Source organism: Nesoenas mayeri (genome assembly GCF_963082525.1).
Source record: "Nesoenas mayeri genome assembly, chromosome: 8".
Lineage (NCBI taxonomy): Eukaryota > Metazoa > Chordata > Aves > Columbiformes > Columbidae > Nesoenas > Nesoenas mayeri.
The window spans coordinates 14,953,024-14,974,025 of record NC_137554.1 but is presented as its reverse complement, the minus strand read 5'-3'; the positions used below and the strand labels follow the sequence as shown (position 1 = coordinate 14,974,025).

At 42.1% G+C, this 21,002-nt stretch overlaps 1 protein-coding gene across 3 annotated transcripts in view; it reads right to left on the bottom strand.

Annotated features, from left to right (window-relative positions):
• Positions 1-882: 882 nt before the first annotated feature.
• LOC308042799 (pancreatic alpha-amylase) overlaps positions 883-21,002 on the bottom strand; it is a gene marked incomplete at both ends in the record, with an annotated part of 21,974 nt that continues 1,854 nt past the window's right edge. The window contains 10 exons of one of the 3 annotated variants that reach the window (XM_080348492.1): positions 883-1,072; positions 1,372-1,497; positions 1,606-1,727; positions 1,939-2,038; positions 2,156-2,278; positions 2,367-2,500; positions 3,423-3,653; positions 4,667-4,864; positions 5,069-5,215; positions 5,480-5,647. In XM_080348492.1, coding sequence (XP_080204618.1) covers positions 883-1,072; positions 1,372-1,497; positions 1,606-1,727; positions 1,939-2,038; positions 2,156-2,278; positions 2,367-2,500; positions 3,423-3,653; positions 4,667-4,864; positions 5,069-5,215; positions 5,480-5,647 — 1,539 coding nt within the window. Of the gene's footprint in view, positions 1,073-1,371; positions 1,498-1,605; positions 1,728-1,938; positions 2,039-2,155; positions 2,279-2,366; positions 2,501-3,422; positions 3,654-4,666; positions 4,865-5,068; positions 5,216-5,479; positions 9,652-10,806; positions 10,933-11,040; positions 11,163-11,373; positions 11,474-11,590; positions 11,714-11,801; positions 11,936-12,836; positions 13,068-14,346; positions 14,545-14,846; positions 14,994-16,502; positions 16,719-21,002 lie in introns of those variants that run through there. The other 2 variants (XM_080348491.1, XM_080348493.1) reach the window with 2 other exon arrangements.

Sequence of the window (21,002 nt, the reverse complement as noted above, 5' to 3'; positions counted from 1 at the left end):
AGCACCTTCTGGACACCTCACATCAATGTGTGTCATTTCGATCATTTGCCACAATAGTTAAGGGGGGCTGGGGGCGGATTTGTAATTTTGAGAGCAATTGACTATTACATTTGGAATTAGGTAATGTCACAATAATAGCCCCCACTGCTCAGGGACTGGCTAGGCATCAGTCAGTTGCTTGTGAGCAGTTGTTTTCATTTGCATCACTTGTCATTCTTGTGTTTTATTTATCTCCCTTATTTTCCTTCTCATTACAATTTAGTAGTAGTAGTAACATTAGTACAACTAGCATTCTATTTTCTTCCAATTATTAAACTGTTCTTATCTGTGTGGTGCTTAGCTGCCAGCTGGGGTTAAACCACAACATACCGGCAAAAACTGACCAGGAACCAGGCAACACGCTGGCTTGACTGTTGTCATAGGCTGGAATAACTAATGGGCACAGCCCAGTTTCCTCTGTTGACTCACAGCTTGGGTTTGCTTTGTCACAAGGAACAGGTAAACCCTCTGCATGCGTAGGCACCACTCATAGGCGACTGCCCACAATGCGTCTGCTTGTGGATACAGACGCGTGTGTATGTATTGACCTGCATTTTAACTCACCCAAGTGTTGGTTTGGCCTTTTTGTTTATTTTATTTTCTACCTTCTTTCTGTGATCTGGGAAACACATTGCTGTGTTGCCTCAAACCCCACCACTGCATTGCCTTATCATGTAATAAAGTTACAATCCAATTCTTGAGGGGAAAAAGCATTACTCTTCAATTTGATTACCATTTATTGTTCAGTCAATACAGAGAATCACTTATGCTCAAATACCAGGAAATCACATATGGGGGAAACAGAAATGCACAGACCAAACGGAGAAGGACATTTCTCCTGAGTTATAACTTGGCACCAACGTGAATTGCAATGAATGGATCTTCAGCACTGTTGCTAATCTGGAAATTAGCCATCCCATCACCAGAAACGTACACCTGTGTTCCCGTACATCTGTTGCCCTCTTTGTCTCCAGAAATAACATCACAGTAGGTACCAGCAGGCAGGCCAGTTTGCAAATTGGTGTTCAGATTCCTATGTGAAAGTGAAAGCTATTTAACCATGGTTTTCAAAACAGATATTTTGCATTTTTAGACTTGATGCTACTCCCTTACTTTGAAGGGCAATGTAAAGTGGGAGCTTGCAGACCCTATCCTGGCTTTGCTCCTTACGCTTCCGTTTTGGCTCTGAAGACCTGACATGCACCTGCATGACTCACTCAGGCTGTAGTGATCGCGCGCATCAGGAGAAGAGGACATTACCCTCCCCATCGGTATTGCTACTGAGGAACGCTACGCTTCCCTCTGGGGACGCCGTCTTTCCTTCTGACTTACCAGTCATCATTGTTGAAAACGATGAAGCCTTTACTACCACGGCCAAAAGCTACTTGATTGCTGCCGTTGTCCCACCAGTTGGAGAAAGGCTGACCGTCCACCACATTACGGAAGACAACCATGTTCCTGAAAATGCAACGAACGTCTGCCACTGTGGCTGCACGAGCTCTAAAGCCACCAGCAACACCAATCAAAGGAACTGCCTTTACTTCTTTTTCCTCCACAGTCTACTACCTTATTTGACGCCAGCGATGTTCACAAACCCAGTCGTTGCCACAGGTAGTGTCTGCATTGATCGTAACAGGCTTCGTGGTTCCATCTGAGTAGCTTGGGGGTCCAATCCAGTCATTGGCGTCCTGTGATTGAAAAGAGAAGTTTAAAACTTCTTACTAAAAATACAGAGAGCCCATCTCTGGAGAAAAGCTAGATGGAGCAACCAATGTCCACCTGCTAGATTCAGCGTGGGACAGGGAAATCACTTAGCAAATTTGCATGCACTGGACGGCTTCCCTGTCACTGTTCTGATCCTTACTCACCACAAATATATCTTCAACATCACAAGCTTACCTGTCCATTTACAAAATTTCTTGACCAGCGATAACTTGACATCACACGGGTGAACCCATATGGATGAGCAAGCATGAAACCAACTGCCATTTTATAAAGCCTATTCATTAGACAAAAAAAAAATCATCATGAGATGTGGAAAGAGAAACCATGCCAGAAAACAGACAGACAAACAAGCAAAAGGAAGAAGCGTCACCCAGACAAGAGCAACCTTTACCTGGCATCCCAGAAGGTCAGAATGGAAGCTCCGCCGGCCCCGTGCCCACGCTGGTTGTCGTGATTATCCACAAAGACCAGGGCTCTGTCAGAAGGCACAAAGCCCCAGCCTTCTCCCCAATTCCTAGACAAAACCACAAATACTTGAAGCTACTCAGTCAACTGGAGCACCCAGCATATTCCCAAAAAAGTCACAGGATCTTCATCCTTACTTTAAGTAGGCCATCTTTTCTCCGTTCCACTTGCGGATCACTGTCCCCAGTTTTGCACCGTATTTGAACTCTGTCACTCGGCCATTTCCAAAGTACTCACTGCCCGTGATCGGCTCTCCGCCCAAGTCAATTACCTGGTACAGGAATGAAAAACTGTACATCTCTTCTTGTCTCACAGAGACAAAACATGCAGCCTACAGTCCTCGACATTAGCTCTTGCTTTACGCTGAGAGAAAACATACTAAAGTACGTTTATTTCTGCTGTGTAGATCAAGGCAAAGACACAGAATCATAAAATGTCCTGAGTTGGAAGGGACCCACAAGGATCATCGAGTCCAGCTCCCGCCCATGCATATGACAACCCCACAGTTCACACCATGTGTCTGAGCATGTTGTCCAGTCTCTTCTTGAACACTGTCAGGCTTGGGGCCATGACACCTCCCTGGGCAGCCTGTTCCAGTGCTCCACCACCCTCTGGGTGAAGAACCTTTTCCTGATGTTCAACATCAACCTCCCCTGGGACATCTTCCTGCCATTCCCTTGGGTTCTGTCATGGGTCACTAAAGAGGAGCGTTTAGCACCTACTCCTCCTCCTACACTTGTGAGGAAGCTGCCAACTGGATGAGGTTCCTCCTTAGTCTCCTCTTCTCCAGGATGAACAAACCAAGTGACATTAGCCCCTCCTCAAATGGCTTCCGCTCCAAACCCTTCACCAACTTTGTAGCCCTCTGCTGGACACTCTCCAGTAGCTCAATATCTTTTTTATACTGCGGCACCCAGAACTGCACACAGTACCCCAGGTGGGATAAGTCGATATGATACGTGATGGACATGGGTAAAAACAAGACTGAGCAAAGAAAAAGTAAAGCTGAATGACAATCTGTTGGGGAGGCATTTTTCAAAAGCAAACTACTTATGTCTGCAATGCTGCTCCAAGGACATGGCTGCCTCTTTCTGGGATAACATTTGGTGAAGATGTATCGCCGCCATTCCTCTGCAGGAGGATGGTAAAACAGATAGCAAAGACAAACATAAAGGAAAAATCATGGAGATTACCTCCTGGTAAATGAAGGGTCTTGTTCCTTCAGAAAACCATCTAGTATTTAGATTCTTCAGCTTGTCCAGAAATGCTTTTATGTCCCCAGGCCACATATGCTTGGCAGCATCAATTCGGAAGCCTGCTACACCAATATCGATGAGATGGTTCATGTACTCGGCAATTTTTGAGCGCACATAGTCCTTCTCCAGGGCCAGATCAAGTAGGCCAGACAAGCGACAGTCCCGAACCTAGGCGATAGGGAAGAAAAGAAAACAAAACAAACAGAGAGTTTTGAGGTGCCACTCTCTCAGCTTGTAAAACTTTGCAATGACATGTTTTCAGCTGTAAAATCAATTCTGTTTGGATATCTAACGGGCACAGAAGAGAGTTATGCCAAGGTCTGCACCAAGATACTGGTATATCTACTATACAGCTGCATACGTAAGTTAGGACAGTTGGAGAAGGATAGCAGCTCCTTGTGCAGATGTCATCAGAACTGAAGATGAGAAACGGCATGGTGTATCATTGCAAAGTGGTCTAAGGAAGAACATTAACCTTGAGAAAGAACTGCCACACATTCCATTGACAAAAAACAGTTGCTCTATTAGGCTACTGCCTTGCACTGCTCTGAATGTTGCAAGGGGACTCTTGTCAAGATCAGGTGAATTTACAAGCTACAAGAAAGAGGTCACCAGCTGCGCTGAGTACACTGGGCTCAGTTCAGGAGCAAACTCCTGCACATGCCCACTTGAAATATGTAGGGAGGGTTCTTGATTTCTTAGTGCTTAGAATATTTTTGCACCATGGGTATCTATCTTTTCTGTACCTACAGTCTCTACTTCATTCAGCTGTCAGGTTACTAAGTACAGGTTCTGTGAGCAACTACTATCTGCTTAAAAACAAAAAGAGAGAAATGAAAAGAAAAACAGAAAAGAAGGGAAGGGAAGGGAAGGGAAGGGAAGGGAAGGGAAGGGAAGGGAAGGGAAGGGAAGGGAAGGGAAGGGAAGGGAGAGGAAGAAAGGAAAGGAAAGGAAAGGAAAGGAAAGGAAAGGAAAGGAAAGGAAAGGAAAGGAAAGGAAAGGAAAGGAAAGGAAAGAGGAAAGGAAAGGAAAGGAAAGGAAAGGAAAGGAAAGGAAAGGAAAGGAAAGGAAAGGAAAGGAAAGGAAAGGAAAGGAAAGGAAAGGAAAGGAAAGGAAAGGAAAGGAAAGGAAAGGAAAGGAAAGGAAAGGGAAAGGGGAGAACTTTTGCCAGAGAAACTTACCTGATATATATCACCGTAATTCTGAATTTCTCCATTTCCAGTGTGACATCTGCCATCATTGAAATCCCAGCCTGAGTATGGCACAGCTGGAAAATCTTCACTCCCAGCATTAAAATAGCTCCCACAGGTGGAATGGGTGCCTGAGCCACCCGCAGCCCCACACATGTGGTTGACAACAGCATCCACATAAATACGAACCTGGAAAAGAAATAACTGCATTTCAGTATGTCTCATCAGGATGGCAAAGTGAGAGCCAGAGCTTTACCACATCCCTTTCCATTCGACCTTTTTCCCCTTCACTTTGCTCTCAGTTTATGCCTCCTTTGAGGACAGCAGCAGTAACTCCCCTCTGCTGGAACAGCACTTCTTACTGTATCGGATGCAGAAATTCAAGGCACTTACCCCAACGTTGTTGCATCTGCTCACCATGTCCCTGAATTCATCTTCGTTTCCTGATCGGGTACAGAGCTTGTAGCTGATGGGCTGGTATCTTTCCCACCAGGGTCTGAAAGGGCTAGTAATGACAATATTTTCATTTGGAGGAGAAACCTGCAGACAAAATGATGTATTCTGATCAGAAACCAACTGGTTTTATTTCAACATTTTAAGGGCAAAATCTGCCAGAGACACAATGTCTATCTTTCATTGGCCCTGCAGGGTCTAGGGTTGCGTCTAGCAGCAGCCACTACTTTCCATCCCCCACTTTCCAGCAGCAAAGTTACTTGCAGCTGGCTGTCTCCAAATCAGGCAGTTTGATTTACTAGTTGAATGCTACAATGCCACTTTTCTACCTGCTTACAGGAAACAACTTACCTGAACTCCTCCAAATCCATAAGGAGCTAAATAGCGTTCACACTCAAGAGCAATGTCGGCCCAGCGCCATTCAAAGAGATGTACGATAGATGTTGTCCCGGCCTGGATGTTGGGGTTGTACTGACCCCAGCACACCCCCACAGCTGCGAGCAGCAGAAGGACTTGCATGGTGCCTTCAGTATAAAGCTGTGGTCTCTCCACTGCCAATTTATACTCCTGCAGGATGACAAAGTTCCTACTGCAGCCGTCAAAATTCACACAGATCAACGCTATCAGTTCTGATATGGCTAGCTAGCTCACTATCATTCTTCTGTTTTGTTTTTTCCTGGATTGCCCAACAGCTGAAGATAAAATATCTTTTCACAATGATAATAACTTATCACAAACCAAGCCGTCTGTGAGCAGGGCACCCAAACTCAGAATTGTACTCTTTCCAACCACATAAGCAAAGCTACTTCATCAAAACTATCCCAAAACGTAACACACAGACCCTCAAAGGGGGCTCTGGAAAGTAAAAGGAAAGGAGGGTGATTAAGAGACAACGGGACGTCTAACTGCTCTATGAGAATGAAGGTGTGTGCCAGCATTCAGAGGCATCAAGCTCTTAGGATTAGTCTCAGCTCTGTCCGCAGTACCTGATCAGCCACTCTCAGGCAATAGCAGATGTATCACACAACACCTCCTGGGTCTTCACCAGGCAAATCACATTGGTAACCCGAAACTGACCCCTTATCATGCTTGCAGTTCTCCCAGCATCATTGTCCAGTCCCTGCTGGGAGCTGCTATCAGTTTTCTTCACATGGTCGTGCAGAGCAACTCTTGCACTGCCTGATTGAAAGTGATCAGAGCTGCAAGTGTTTGCCTCTCCAACAGGGACTCTGCACCAGGTTTCATCGCACCTTAGATGACCAATAATTCATCTGAGTCGAGGAAGGAAAGCCAAAATCAGAGGTAAAGTGACACTGCAGATGAGGTTGAGCTGCCTGACATAAAAGAACATTTGAAGGCCAGAGCTGTTGCCCAAGTCCCTTCTGGCTTTTCCTACAATCTCCTCCTTCAAAAAAAAACCAACCTCCTGACTTTGGCCTGTGACATAATTTCATGTCTTCGTTTGGAACTGACTCACAGGATCAATGTCTCGGGAACAACATTCCATGAATAAACTTGAGTCCCACTCAAGAACACTCTGAGAGAACACAAAGGCCAGAAAACCCCTGACATTTGATGAACACCTGTGAGAAAAACAAAAAGCCCACAAAATGGCATATCCACTCCAAGAGAAAAGAAACCTCAGTTCACTTTGTACCTGAACTGCCTCTAGTGTGTTCTCTCTGAAACTACCCAGGCCACTGATTATGTCACATGCATCCTTCTCTTACCCAGAATTTCTCTTCAAGGACAAAACGCAGAAACAGGTCCCATTTGCCCACCTGTTCATTTTCATATCACACACCTTATCCAAGGTCTCTTTTTCCACTACAACAATGAAACAGTAAATTACTCAAAATGACCTTGCCTGCTCGTCAACAGCAAAGAACCAGTGAGTTCACTGCACCGTGTGACTACCAACTCAGCGAGAACGAGCCCCCCCATTCCTCGGTATTACCGAGAGCAACCAAACATGCCTGAAGCCAACCACCCTCTTCATTCTCCAAGGGGTTGCACTGATGTGATGGCACGTCACTGCATAACGCTCAGTTTCACTGGTACGTGCTTTCCACTGAACTACCTGCTATCAGCCAAGGAGAGTAAGCACCCATCCTTGATGGCCAACCCACTGGCAAGGGGACTGGGAGCCCTCACATGACAAGCTATTCAGCAGCTCAAGCGGAAGAGGCTGCAGTGTTTTAGCATGCTGAGGAAATGCACGAGGGCAGGAGAGGAGGTGGTCGTGCAGCACTGATGGTTTATGAGCCTCTCTGAAGTAAAACTCCAAGCAGAAAGTCTTCAATGTACAGTTTCTGACATGGCATCTCTTTTGGTATGTTAAAAAAGTCAGATGCCTAACAAATTGCTTCTGATTTTCAGGGGAATAGAAGCTTTGGGCAGACGAGACATTGGGAGGGTTTGGCTTTGTTTTGAAATCCCTTGTTTTACGCCATTTCATCCCCCAGTATCCTTGGACACCTGGTTGTGAAGCACTCGAGCAGGTGGGTTCTAGCTATGGAAATAAGACCCTTTCATTTGCAAGCTTTTACACTGCAAACCTAAAAAAGGAGGCCCACCCCTATGCTTCCCTGTGTGGTTATAGTACAGACCTGTCAATCAAAGACACAACCAACACCATGCTGCAAAGGCAGCGTTGTCCTAATACACTGGTGCGGCATCGATGTGTACACAAGGCCTACCCGCACGTGACCAACACACCCCTCCAAAGCAAGAAGGCTCAGAGGAGACGGGCAAGAGTGACTGGCCCTTGCAGCTCAGGGAATAACGCAGGCTGTGACTGTCCACAGGTGTTGCAAGGAATGCTGACTTTATTTCATCAAAAAGGAGAGCTGGAGTGCGGCCTTTTAGATAAGCAGCTGTGGCAGCTCAGTGCCTCAGCTGGTTGTGTACCTGTTTGTCCCTGAGGTCATTCAAAGAATGTGAATGCTCCCAGTTTACCCAGACCAGCACAGTTAGGAGCACACACGTTCACTACACGAGATGTCATGCTTTTGTACCAGCTTTCCTAAAAATTGATTCAAGGAATGTTCCAGCACAAAATGGATGTGAATCCATCCTCCTGCCACCCCAGCTTGCACAGACAAGTGGAGCTGGTCTGTGTCAGAGGGGCAGGAGGGGTCCCTCTGTCCTGATCCTGGGGCCAAGCCACATGGTTACAATGGCTATTAACATCCAGCCACATGGGTCTCCCAATCTCTGACACCGCTCCAGTGAGCAGATCCATTGACTGTGTTTTGGCAGCAGGCTCCTGCTCTCAGCAAGGCAGCGCTGGCCACAGCCAGCGAGGGAGACAGGCGGCAAATCCAGCCCATAGGCCAGAGGCACTACCTGGCCCTTCCTCCCTCAGCATCATGGCCTTGCCAGACACTTTGACCCCTTAGGCACATCAAGAGCCAATATCCACCCCAACACCCGTGCACCCTCTGCCACAGAAGGGAAACAGCCTTTAGAAGTACACCTTCGGTCTGGTTTGTCAAAAGAAAGAGATAAACTGTCTGTGCGTGTAGGCAGCTCTGGTAGGTGCTGCACACAATGTGGCTGCTCTGGGATACAGATGTGTGTGTAAGGATAGCCTTTGGAAATACTACATTGTAACTCGCCCAGGTGTTAGTTTGAGTTCTTTTTATCTATTTTATTTTCTTCCATGTTTCTTTGATCTGGGAAACGCAGTGCTGCATTGCCTTAAAACCTATCACTGCTTTGCCAGTAGTTATGAAGTGAGTAATTTACAATCCAGTTCATGAGGGGAAAAAGCATTACTCTTGAATTTGATTGCCATTTATTATTCACTAAATACAGAGAATCACTCATACTCCAATAACAGGGAATCACATATAAGGGAAATAGTAGATGTACAGACCAACAGAAGAAACAGATTTTCAACTGAGTTATAACTTGGTATCATCTGGAATTCCACCATGGTTCAGCACAAAGGTGTCTTCTCTTGATCTTTGGACATGCTGTCAATTCCCAGTCCAGCTTCCAAATAGAGAGAACCACATTTCCACTTATGCACAGAGCAGCAAAATTTAAAATTAAGTAATTTCCATTTTCTCCTTTCATAATTTTTTAGTACTTTAACCAAATAAAGCACAATTACAAAGGCAAACAGGTGTATACTGCCTGTTCCAGATTTGCACTAGCAGCACTAGCTCCTGTCTCTGTATAGCAGCTACTCAGTATTTAATTAATGTAAGCTAATACACTTTGCCCTGTCACAGTTCATTCAGTGCTGAAGAGCCAAGACAATCAGACCACCATGTATGCTATTAGCAAAAAAAGAGAAGAAACAACGTGTGCACAACAGATGTAGTTACAATTTAGCATCAACATGAATTGCAATGAATGGGTCTTCATTCTCATTACTGATCAGGAAATTAGCCATGCCATCAGCAGCAACGTGAACTTCAACTGCTGTACAGTAGTCACCTTTCTTTTGGCCAGAAATGACATCGCAGTAAGTGCCAGCAGGCAGACCAGTCTGCAGAGTTACATTCAAAGACCTTTGGAAAATATTGAAATGCAACAAGGATTATTGGACTCTCAAATGCTTTGCAACTCATATTCGAGACCTTCTAGACGTTAGGTAATTCTGGAATTACTATTCTGCAGCACTTCTCTGGAAAACTCCAAAATCTATTTTCCCACAAAATGACAATAGTCTAGTGCTACTGAGTGAGAAGCCTAGAGAAACATCAAAGGTTCATGTTGTGCTCAGGCCTTGTAAGGCTGCTCAACACACACTAGTAAAAATAATTTTTCATGTGAGCTCTTTTACATTATGACACTTAAAGGAATTTGGTTCTAATCACACAGAATTACACCTCTTTACAGTTAAGAAAAATAATTACATAAACAAATAGTACTATTTAAGCATTTACCAGCAATGATATGAAGCTTAGGTGTTCTCACTCTCCAGGAACTTTAGGACTTCAACTCCAGAACTTCAAATTGTGCTCTAGTGAAATCTTCCTTTTTTCCCCACCAAACCCCAGATAGCTTTTTTAGATTATCACATAATCAGTTCTTGGAAATGTCTACTAGTAACCTGGGTTTTTTTAAGGAGCTTAAAGGTACTTGAGAAATGCCAGATTCCATGCAAATACTGTATTCCTGACATTACAGTGCTCTAGAAGAACATACCAAAATAGTCTAAAAAACTGTCAGCCCTAATAAAACTCCTCTCACATCTTTGAAAGGGTGTCCAAAAGAAACTGTTGTGGTAGACAGCACAGTAGGCTGGAAGACAGTTAACTGTGAGCCACTACATACTTCAAGTTGGTAATGACCCCAAGTTACTTTTAATTATTACAGATCTGACAAACTCACATTCTCTTAAATCATCTCACTCTTACACACAGGATTGCCAGACAGTTTTTAAAGGGGTCACTTTTCGACCATAGCCCCAATTTGTCAAGTTCCCTCATTCCTTTAAGTTCAGCTGTTGCTGGCTGATCATGCTCTTCAGTGACACAGCCAGCTCCAGAACTCGGAAACAGCAAGAGCACAGCACAAGGCCTAACCCTGGACTGCGAATTTAAACTACCAACAACCAAGACAGAGAAAGCATCTGTTACAAAGATCTCTTGGAGTTCATAAAACTTTAAAAGCCTTCTGTTCTAACTACAAGTATTATAATTTGTTCCTCTCTTACTTACCAGTCATCATTGTTGAAAACGATGAAGCCTTTACTACCACGGCCAAAAGCTACTTGATTGCTGCCGTTGTCCCACCAGTTGGAGAAAGGCTGACCATCCACCACATTACGGAAGACAACCATGTTCCTGAAAATGCAATGAACGTCTGTCACTGTGGCTGCACGAGCTCTAAAGCCACCAGCAACACCAATCAAAGGAACTGCCCTTACTTCTTTTTCCTCCACAGTCTACTACCTTATTTCATGCCAGCGATGTTCACAAACCCAGTCGTTGCCACAGGTAGTGTCTGCATTGATCGTAACAGGCTTCGTGGTTCCATCTGAGTAGCTTGGGGGTCCAATCCAGTCATTGATGTCCTGTGATTGAAAAGAGAAGTTTAAGATTTCTTACTAGAAATACAGAGAGCCCATCTCTGGAGAAAAGCTAGATGGAGCGACCAATTTCCACCTCCTAGATTCAGCATGGGACAGGGAAATCACTTAACAAATTTGCATGCACTGGACGGCTTCCCTGTCACTGTTCTGATCCTTACTCACCACAAATATATCTTCAACATCACAAGCTTACCCGTCCATTTACAAAAGATCTTGGCCAGCGATAACTTGACATCACACGGGTGAACCCATATGGATGAGCAAGCATGAAACCAACTGCCATTTTATAAAGCCTGTTCGTTAGACAAAAAAAAAATCATCATGAGATGTGGAAAGAGAAACCATGCCAGAAAACAGACAGACAAACAAGCAAAAGGAAGAAGCGTCACCCAGACAAGAGCAACCTTTACCTGGCATCCCAGAAGGTCAGAATGGAAGCTCCGCCGGCCCCGTGCCCACGCTGGTTGTCGTGATTATCCACAAAGACCAGGGCTCTGTCAGAAGGCACAAGGCCCCAGCCTTCTCCCCAATTCCTAGACAAAACCACAAATACTTGAAGCTACTCAGTCAACTGGAGCACCCAGCATATTCCCAAAAAAGTCACAGGATCTTCGTCCTTACTTTAAGTAGGCCATCTTTTCTCCGTTCCACTTGCGGATCACTGTCCCCAGTTTTGCACCGTATTTGAACTCTGTCACTCGGCCATTTCCAAAGTACTCACTGCCCGTGATCGGCTCTCCGCCCAAGTCAATTACCTGGTACAGGAAAGATAAAGTATTCCTTTCTACTTAAAAAAATCAAACAAGTAAAAGACATTGCTCTAGACTTTTTTTTTAAGGAACAGGCACTACTTGAGCTAAGTATATTATTCGGGTTATTTGCAAAATTGTATTTTAAACTATTTTTTCATTTTCTTTCACCCTAGCTGTGAATTTTTTTCCATCTCCATCCTAAATCTCCTCACCTTATTTGATCATTACCACACAATTAAAGCTTGGGCTGTACCAACTTTATATTTAGTCTAGTCACCAATGTCTCTGCTTCCAGCACATGGGCAACCTCATTTCACTATGCAGCTCAGGAATGTTTCAATATTTGCCCTAGAACTTGCAGGCAACATACTGATTTAATAAAATGTGCCTGGAAGCTTTAGCTGCTCATGACTGAAGCCAATAATTACCTGTTTCTTAGGTCTTGTTAGGATTTGTTATTCAAAAATAAACCACAAACTTGGAATGTCAAGTAACAGTGGTTATGCCATTGGAAAACAAAGTTTCAGACTGTAATCACCATTTATATTTTCAAAATTATTCAGAATTTAAAATTCCGGGAGTGAAATCTCTTTTTAAACCAATACAATTTTTACACTAACTTCATCTCAAGCAAAACTTCCAGGTTACCTACTTCCAGAAGGTCCAAAACAACTGGCACATTTTGCATATCAACTACCATTTGTGGACAGTTCAGATATTTGTAAATAGGGTTATTAAATCTCAGTGTTGATTTCTATACATCTTGAGCCTGAAAACTGCTTGGGCCCAGCTCAAGCAAAGCATGGCTTCCAGTGTGGGATTGAGTCAATACACTCTGCCTGCAAGAAATGTGTTTGTGAAGTACATTAAAAAAAAAAAAAAAAGAAAGGAAAAAAGAAATCACCTCCTGGTAAATGACAGGTTTAGTTCCTGCAGAAAACCATTTAGTATTCAGGTCTTTCAGCTTTTCCAAAATCGCCTTCACATCTCCAGGCCACATATGCTTGGCAGCATCAATTCGGAAGCCTGCTACACCAATATCAATGAGGTAGTTCAGGTACTCAGCAACTTTTGAGCGCACATAATCCTTCTCCAGGGCCAGATCAAGAAGACTAACCAAGCGGCAGTTTCGAACCTATATAAAAATTCTGGAATTAAACATTTTTCATCTAATAAACTGAATGTAGTGTTCTACATACATTTTGAATTTTATTACCTACTTTACAGTGCCAAAATAAAACCTTAACTAGCCATTGTTCACATGCATATCTTCGCCTTCAAAAGGTTGTCCACACAGAAGGAACACTAAGAAATCTGCATTAACCTGGCTTACACAGCTGTAGGTGCTGAAGGATTATAACAGAGTCAAACCCTTAAATCTAAAATCAGCATTTTAATTCAAGTATATTGCAAAAATATTGTACATTATTTTTACTCCAGTATGGTAGGGAATAGATTCCTTATTATTTTAAGTGCACTCATTTCTTCTCTGATGTAGGAGAGATTTCTAGAAATTACATTTCTAAATCTTTTAAAAACCTCAGTTATTATAGCCTTACAAAACATTAAACTCTTGTTTTCTGTTCCCTTTTTGCTTTTGTTTCTTGTATATACAAAATGATGGGCATTGACTTTCATTAAATGAATACTTTAAATACACACTGTATATACTGAATCGTTTGGTTGGTTGGTTTAGTAACACTTACAATGGATTTTCATGGCCATTTCTCCAAAACTCCTCTCCCCTCAACTTAGATTCAGGAAGTATCAAATGCATTTGAAAGGCATAATATATTATTCAAGAAAGACAGGTATTTCTCTTTATTAAATAATTTTTCATTCTGTGGTACATTCAAATTCCTGACCTCATAATCTGATACGGAAGAACAGATAGACTACTAGGAAGAGAAATCTCTAAACAGAAGGTTGATTTCCAAGATTTTTAGCCTTGTTTTTTTTCTTTATGAAATCCCAGTCTCTCTCTTCTGAAATTGAGAGCAAGGAAAACTTCCAAATTACAATAGAAGGCAAAAAATAACTCTTATTTAAAAACCAAACAAACAAAACCCCAAACAAAACAAAACAAACAAAAATCCCACCACCACCACCAAAAAAACCCCAAACCATAAGATAATCCCTAAACAGATTTTATGAGCTTTAAAACTGTGTTTATAAAGTACCCAAGCACATTTGTCTAAATCTGAAATGAAGCCACTGGCTCAAGCAGAGCTATACCGTTAGGAAGTGGTGTTCCTGATAGCAACACTAACTTCTATAATCAATTTGTATAGTTTTTCATTAAGGTTTTTGTTTTGCTTTGTTTTTTAAAAAATATCTGATAGTAAAGGGCAGCAAAGAAACCACAGCCCAGGAATGGATGTACATGAAGAATATAGTTATATTTCAAGGTTTACCTGAGATACATCCTGATAATTCTCAATGTTTCCACTTCTAGATTTACATTTAGCATCATTAAAGTCCAAGGCAGAATATGGCACAGCTGGAAAATCTTCAGTCTTTGCATTGAAATAGCTTTTACAAGTAGCATGGTTGCCAGCACCAGCATTAGCTCCACACATATGGTTGATTACTGCATCCACATAGACATGTACCTAGAGAACAGCATTAACATTTCAATTTGAGAAAGCTACTTCCCATGCCACCACTAATTAACATTCTCTCTCTCTTACCTCTTGCCTTACTCCCTTATTTCTGTTCACTTGCTTCCCCCAACATTTTATTTTAGATATTTCTCTTTTATTAACATATAGCAATGGTGATATAACATGTATTCTATCTTAACAGGCAGAAAAAATCTTCATCTTCACGCCAGCGCTACCACGTCTTCCCTTCTAAATCAGTGGTTGTCTATATCCTTGCATTGCTCACACCAGAAGGTTTTCAGAGCACTTACTCCAACATCGTTGCACCTGGTCACCATATCTCTAAATTCAGTTTCATTTCCAGATCGTGTGCACAACTTGTAGCTGACAGGCTGGTATCTTTCCCACCACGGTTGCCAGGGGTCAGTAATGATAACGTTTTCATTTGGAGGCGAAATCTGTGAATAAGATGGAGTCTCTTGGTAACAAGATACTGGTAATGGTCTATTTGTTCATCCAGTGTTGTAAGAGAAAGAATATAAAAATAGAAAATATGGTCCATTTAATGGAAGATGCTCATAATACCTAACCCATGTAGATCCTCTCTATCCTCTGCCTACACTGTAGTGGGCTGGAAATAAAAGACTTGGGCCTGGAACTTCAGCAGGTAGAAACATACTATGAAAATTATGTTCATGGACATAGCATCCTAATTATCTTTGTGAATGCAGCCTCAAAGATCAAAAGTAGAGTCTGAAATCTGAAGGACTAGGTCCATAGAGGTAGCCCAGAATCAGGAAGGAACTGACAGCAGAACAACTGACATAACGTCCTGCCTCTAAAATCGATCCGACTTGCCACCGTTTCCAGATAAGCTATACCTCTTCCTTTTATAGACACTTTTAAGGATATTTTTCAGGCAACAAGCTTTTGCTGCTACCTCTAAGTCTCTGGACATAACGACCTGATCCCACCACTTCTCACAAAGATGCCCAGGCTGCAGCCTATGTAGCTGCCAGGCCTTTGTGACCAGCTCAGCAAGTCTGCATCTGAAAAACCTTCCTTTCCATGACCCTGTCACAGCATGGATTAAAAAAATATCCAGGCACATACTTTGGTCTGAGAAATCGTTCAGGCCTGTGTGCCTGGAAAGAAGGCTGCAAAGAAAAGATGTATTATTTGAAAATTATGGGCAAGTTCTCAGGTCAACTCCTGAGCTACAAGAGACAGGCAGACTCCTCTCACCAATTTTTCCTGAGCAATCTGACAAACAAACTGAAATAGTTTAATAGCTAACTGCTCTCCAGCCGTACCACCCCACCATCTGATACTACTGGTTCCACAGGAACATGTGTCTGTTGTTCAAACAGAGCGGACTCACATCCACACATCTGCACCAGAACCTGGGTTCCGTTCATTTCTGCCTGCTCACTCCAGGTTCCTGCAAAGAAGGGTCTCCTAATGGCTTACTCTGACACTAGGCTTTATAGAGAGAAACCTGCCAGTGTGGGTGAATGCAATTAGCAGACTTTAATATTTCTTTATTTATTTATTTAAAACCTTCAGCACTTTGGTATTCTCTTTGGGAGTCCCTTTTTTTTCCATTCATAGTTTCATTTTATGTTTATCTAGCTCTTAAGAGCTTCCCTTGATATAAATAAAATCAAGCAGATAAACGTAGGTTATTCCTCACAGCAGTAAAATAAAGATTTAGTCAGTGATACACAATTCTAATTCATCTAAATGCAATAGCGCAGAGCACGAAACATGCACTTCGGAGCAATGAAATAAATTCAGGCTTACACGATGATGGCTGAAGAATATATTTGTCATCATTTACTACTTCCATTACCAATTTCTATTTTTCTTTCTCAGTACCTGTCCTTTAGTAAATTGAACATTTTCTCTGGAAAACAAATTATCATCTATGTAGCAATTTTACTACCTACTGATAGGAATAGAAATACCTGAACTCCTCCAAATCCATTAGGAGCTAAATAGCGTTCACACTCAAGAGCAATATCAGCCCAGCGCCATTCAAAGAGATGTACAATAGACGTCCTTCCAGAGAGAGCGTTAGGGTTGTACTGTGCCCAGCAAAACCCTACAATTAGCAGAAGAAAATAGATACCCATCCTGTGATTTGTGATCGGTTGCATTCTTCTTACTGCCTACTTGTGTACCTGCAAGAGAGTAAAGTACACATTACAAAATACACATTAAAAACTAAATGCCCATCTCTGGCATCATATTTATTTAACTTTACTTGATTGTCATTTTGTTTGAGAATTGGATTCTACTTAAGCCATACCAACCTCCCATACTAACGGTAACTGTGTTTTTCTGAAGTTAAAATTCAGACGTTGTCTAATACAGGCTGTCTCTAGTGCGCAAATTTTTATTAGTATAAAGCCAAAATAACCCCAAAAGGCAAAGGAGTAATTATATAGATTGAAATGGACGTTTTATGTCTCATTTTAATGTATAATACTTTAAATTCCTGTTTATCCTTGAGAGTCATCTTCCAACCTGTGTTACTATGACTTGTGCATATTTAGACAAGGACTTGGAGAAGAAGCATGTTTCTCATCATGAGTTGCCATGAAACCCCAGATACTTTGGAGGTGTAACATATGTGAGTCTGTCATTTGTGATATGCATGACAACTATCATGCCCTAATCTTGGAAGATCTCTCAGGTACAGAAGTGACCATACTGACCCCAAACCAGAAACGCTAAATGGTTAATCTCTGTACACCTGTGCAATTTGTGTGGAGGTATTCTTCTCCCCAAGGACACAACCCAATGGCATGCAGAGGTTAGAGGTGGCGTGAAGCTCCATAGCCAAGAACTCTCTGCAGTGCCCAGGTACAGAGTTCTGCAAAGGCACTGAAGGAGCTTTCCGAAGGAAGAAAAACAGTTGCCTTACCTTCTGACAAGCCAGGCTAGGAACTATACTTTGCAATTAATATCGTATTTGTATTTACTTATATACCAACACAGATGACAGGCCTATTGAAATTGCCTCTCCTTTTTCTCATCTAAAGAGAGATATAACAAACCAGAAGTTAAACAATGATTAAAGTTTACACTACACCATTTAGGATGTCACTCTGCATTCCTTATGTTTAGAAGTTGATTTAGAGAGCCTGAGATACAAAGAAGTCCTAGAAGGACATCTTTTGCAAACAAAAGGCTGAATGATTGCTTCCCCTAAATAACAAAATACAGAATCCTCTTTCTTTCCTCTAAGTCTCTACATGTTGCAAAAAAAAAATAAAAATCTATCGTAACACAAAAACAACACAGGACAAGGAGGGAATAAGAAGATTCCCAAGTGCTGTCACAGGGGACAGCAAACACCTCAGTGAAGGTTTAAATATGAATACATGTGTCTTCAGGTTTGTTACATGAAATAAACCTGCAACCTTTCCTGATTCAATACACATTTAGGAGTGCACTTCTGAACACTCCAACCTGCTATCACCGATACAAAAAACAAACAAAAGTTTATATAACATCTTAATGATTTCTACAAAACTACCCTCCTTCTCTCATTTTTATTTTAGGAAATGTACGATCCCTATCTCTCAGTCAGTCAAGCTGCACTTTGGAGCTAATTCAAGCACAAAAATATGCCAGTTTATAAAGTATGGAACCTGCCTTCCACAGCCTGTTAATATCATCTGTCACTGCACTTCACACGCCGCCAGAGTTATTTAGAACGAATCATTTGCTAATTTTAGATTGTTTTTCTGCTTGTGAACAAAACTATTTTAATGAACTTATTTACTTGTAGTTCTTTGGCAGAATATACAGATAAATTTCATCTGTAAGCATGTGTCCTGTGCGCTTTCATTTTCATGGAAGAATACTTATTTGCCCTGATAGGAAGAACACAAATTAACAGAAAACAAGCTAAAAAAGTTCAGTCTTCCCTCTTGAGGGAAGTCATTTATCAGATTGGCAATTTTTACTTACAGCAGTAAGTACACAAAGCAGTAAGAATAATACATTTTGACCTAACCAGCTCCAAGGCCTAGGGCTTGAAGAGACAAGTCAACATAGTTTTTAATGTATTTGAAACAGGTTTACTGCTGCTTTGGCTTCAGTAGAAGCCATGGTAAGAGAACAGAGATGTTGAAATGCTCAATGCACTCTGGAGGCTCTAGCTTCAAAACGCTTTTGAAACTTGGAAAAAAGGAATAGGCCCATATTCCTATATGGAAGAAAAGAAAGCACAACTGATTCCAAGTCAAAGACCATGTGAGAGAACTGTTTCTGGAGAACACTATTGCTGTCTTGGGCAACCTGAGAGCTCAGGTCAGCTTGTCTTCTGCTGAGTTAGTCTGTGGTATGACACTCAGCTGCTATCTACAGAATACTGGCAACAATATTTAAATTCGCGAGAAGTTTGAGGCAGGCCTGTTGAATCTGCAGGTGGTAAAAGGCTGATATAGGAAAGTAGTTGTAGTCACCGTCCACACAACTCCGCTCAGCAGCTGCATGTTTCATGCAGACGAAGCAACTCTGCTTCGGCGCCTCCTTTAGAGACGCAACACTACCCCTCGCACAACCCTCGCCGGGAATCGCTCTACCGCCCCACGTCCTGCCGCGCCTCTTGAGCACAGACAGGCCACGAACACCCCGAGAGCGAGCAGGGAACGCAACACGCACGTTTCGGGACCCCGCGTCAGCTCCAGCGGCTTCAGCAGCGGCCGCCGCCCGCCCGGCGCCGCGGCGGCGCCGGCAGCCCCGCCCCTTCCGCCTGCGTTAGCTTAAGGGGAGCGGGCTCGTCTAACAGCTGCGCAGCACACGAGATCACGTTGAATCGAGATAAAATTACATTCTGGAATACACTGAGGCTGGAGATTTGAGAAAGATCTCTACATATACATTTATCTCCTTTTTTCTATTGTTAAAGGATATTTGTCTTTTGAGTATAGCACCACCTTGCTGTCACGGTACTCCACTGCTTTGCAAATCTACTTGGTGGCCTTCTATGTAATGTTTTAATAGCTTGGTTCCGTACTTCTAACTCAACGTGGATGTTAGGACATACTGCGCATTCCCTCTATTATATACCTCTTTATGTGCAATAAACTGAGTCACAAAGGTTTGTAAAGTGGCCATGTCCCTATACAGAGTAAAAACACAGTAGCACAAGGAAGGGTTCTGCATCTTTGAAGGCTACCATGAATTAACTAAAGTTTTCTACTTTAATGTTGCTAGAGTGGCTTGTCATTATCAGAATGTTTCTTTTCTCTGGGACCAGTCAAAAACACAGCTACAATATATGTTTCTCTATACAAAATATAAGAGGATCTCACACCAGAAGCTGCTTGCTAGGCTGGAGTAAAAGATTCGGGTATGAGCTCTGGGACTCAAGTGTTTGTCATACAACAGCAACAGAGGCAACTCTCCAGCTACTTAACATAACCTGTGTATTGACAACCACAAGGCTGTTCCCTGCAGCCTTGTATCCAGTAGGAAGACACATTTAATGAATAAACTGGAAGCAGTTTGAAATGTCCTAGAAAATAATAAAGGAAAAGTGATTCCCAGTTTCAGATCAGATCCCTTTAGGTGTCAGCTTCCAAAGACATGAAGGGATAACAAAGATGCAAACTATGTAACATGTGAAATGTCTCAGTGAATTTTTCAAGTCACTAGTGTCATAAGGATAAATTAGCCAGAAACGGCCCATTAGTAAATGCATGTTAACTCCACAGATGACACATTATTTTTACTCTCTCAACCCCAAAATTTCTTTTTACTACCATATAGTGAAGTTCCCAAAATTCAGTTTTTGTGGGGAAAAAAAATATAAAAAACAAAACAAAAACCACTCAAAAGACTGGAACTAGAGATGAGCCTTGTGTATCAAACTCACAGCAGGGACACTGGAGAAATGTGCATGCTTTTTAAAATCCATCTCTTTAGAATTAAAAGCATATTAGAATGACCTGAATTTGGCTTTCACAGAGAACTCCGACAAGGCACACAACTCACATTTATAGGTAGAAAATAAAGTTAATTTAGCTTCTGCTATCACAAGATCTTTGCTATATCAAGGAGTCAATTTATATAACAGCCCTATAGTAAAATTCATTATTTAGATTATCTGAGTCAGCCTCACCTTGAAAATTATAGTGATGTATGTTCAAAATTTAATTAAATGAGAAAGGTTGCTGTGAAATTTGTGAAATAAGCCTGCACTCACTGCTTATAGGCAATCTCAAAAGCCAGCCCTAGTGACTTCTTAAAAAATAGAGGTCATTTGACCTGAAATATCAGATCAAAGGTTCTGAGGGGAAAACAAAACCAAAAAACCCACAAGAAGAACAACAACAACAAAGACATACAAAACAAACTCCAAACACACTAATCAACCACCAAACAAGAAAACCCACACCACCAAACACCAACCCAAAACAAAACACAAAACCAGTTGATTCAAGGGAACT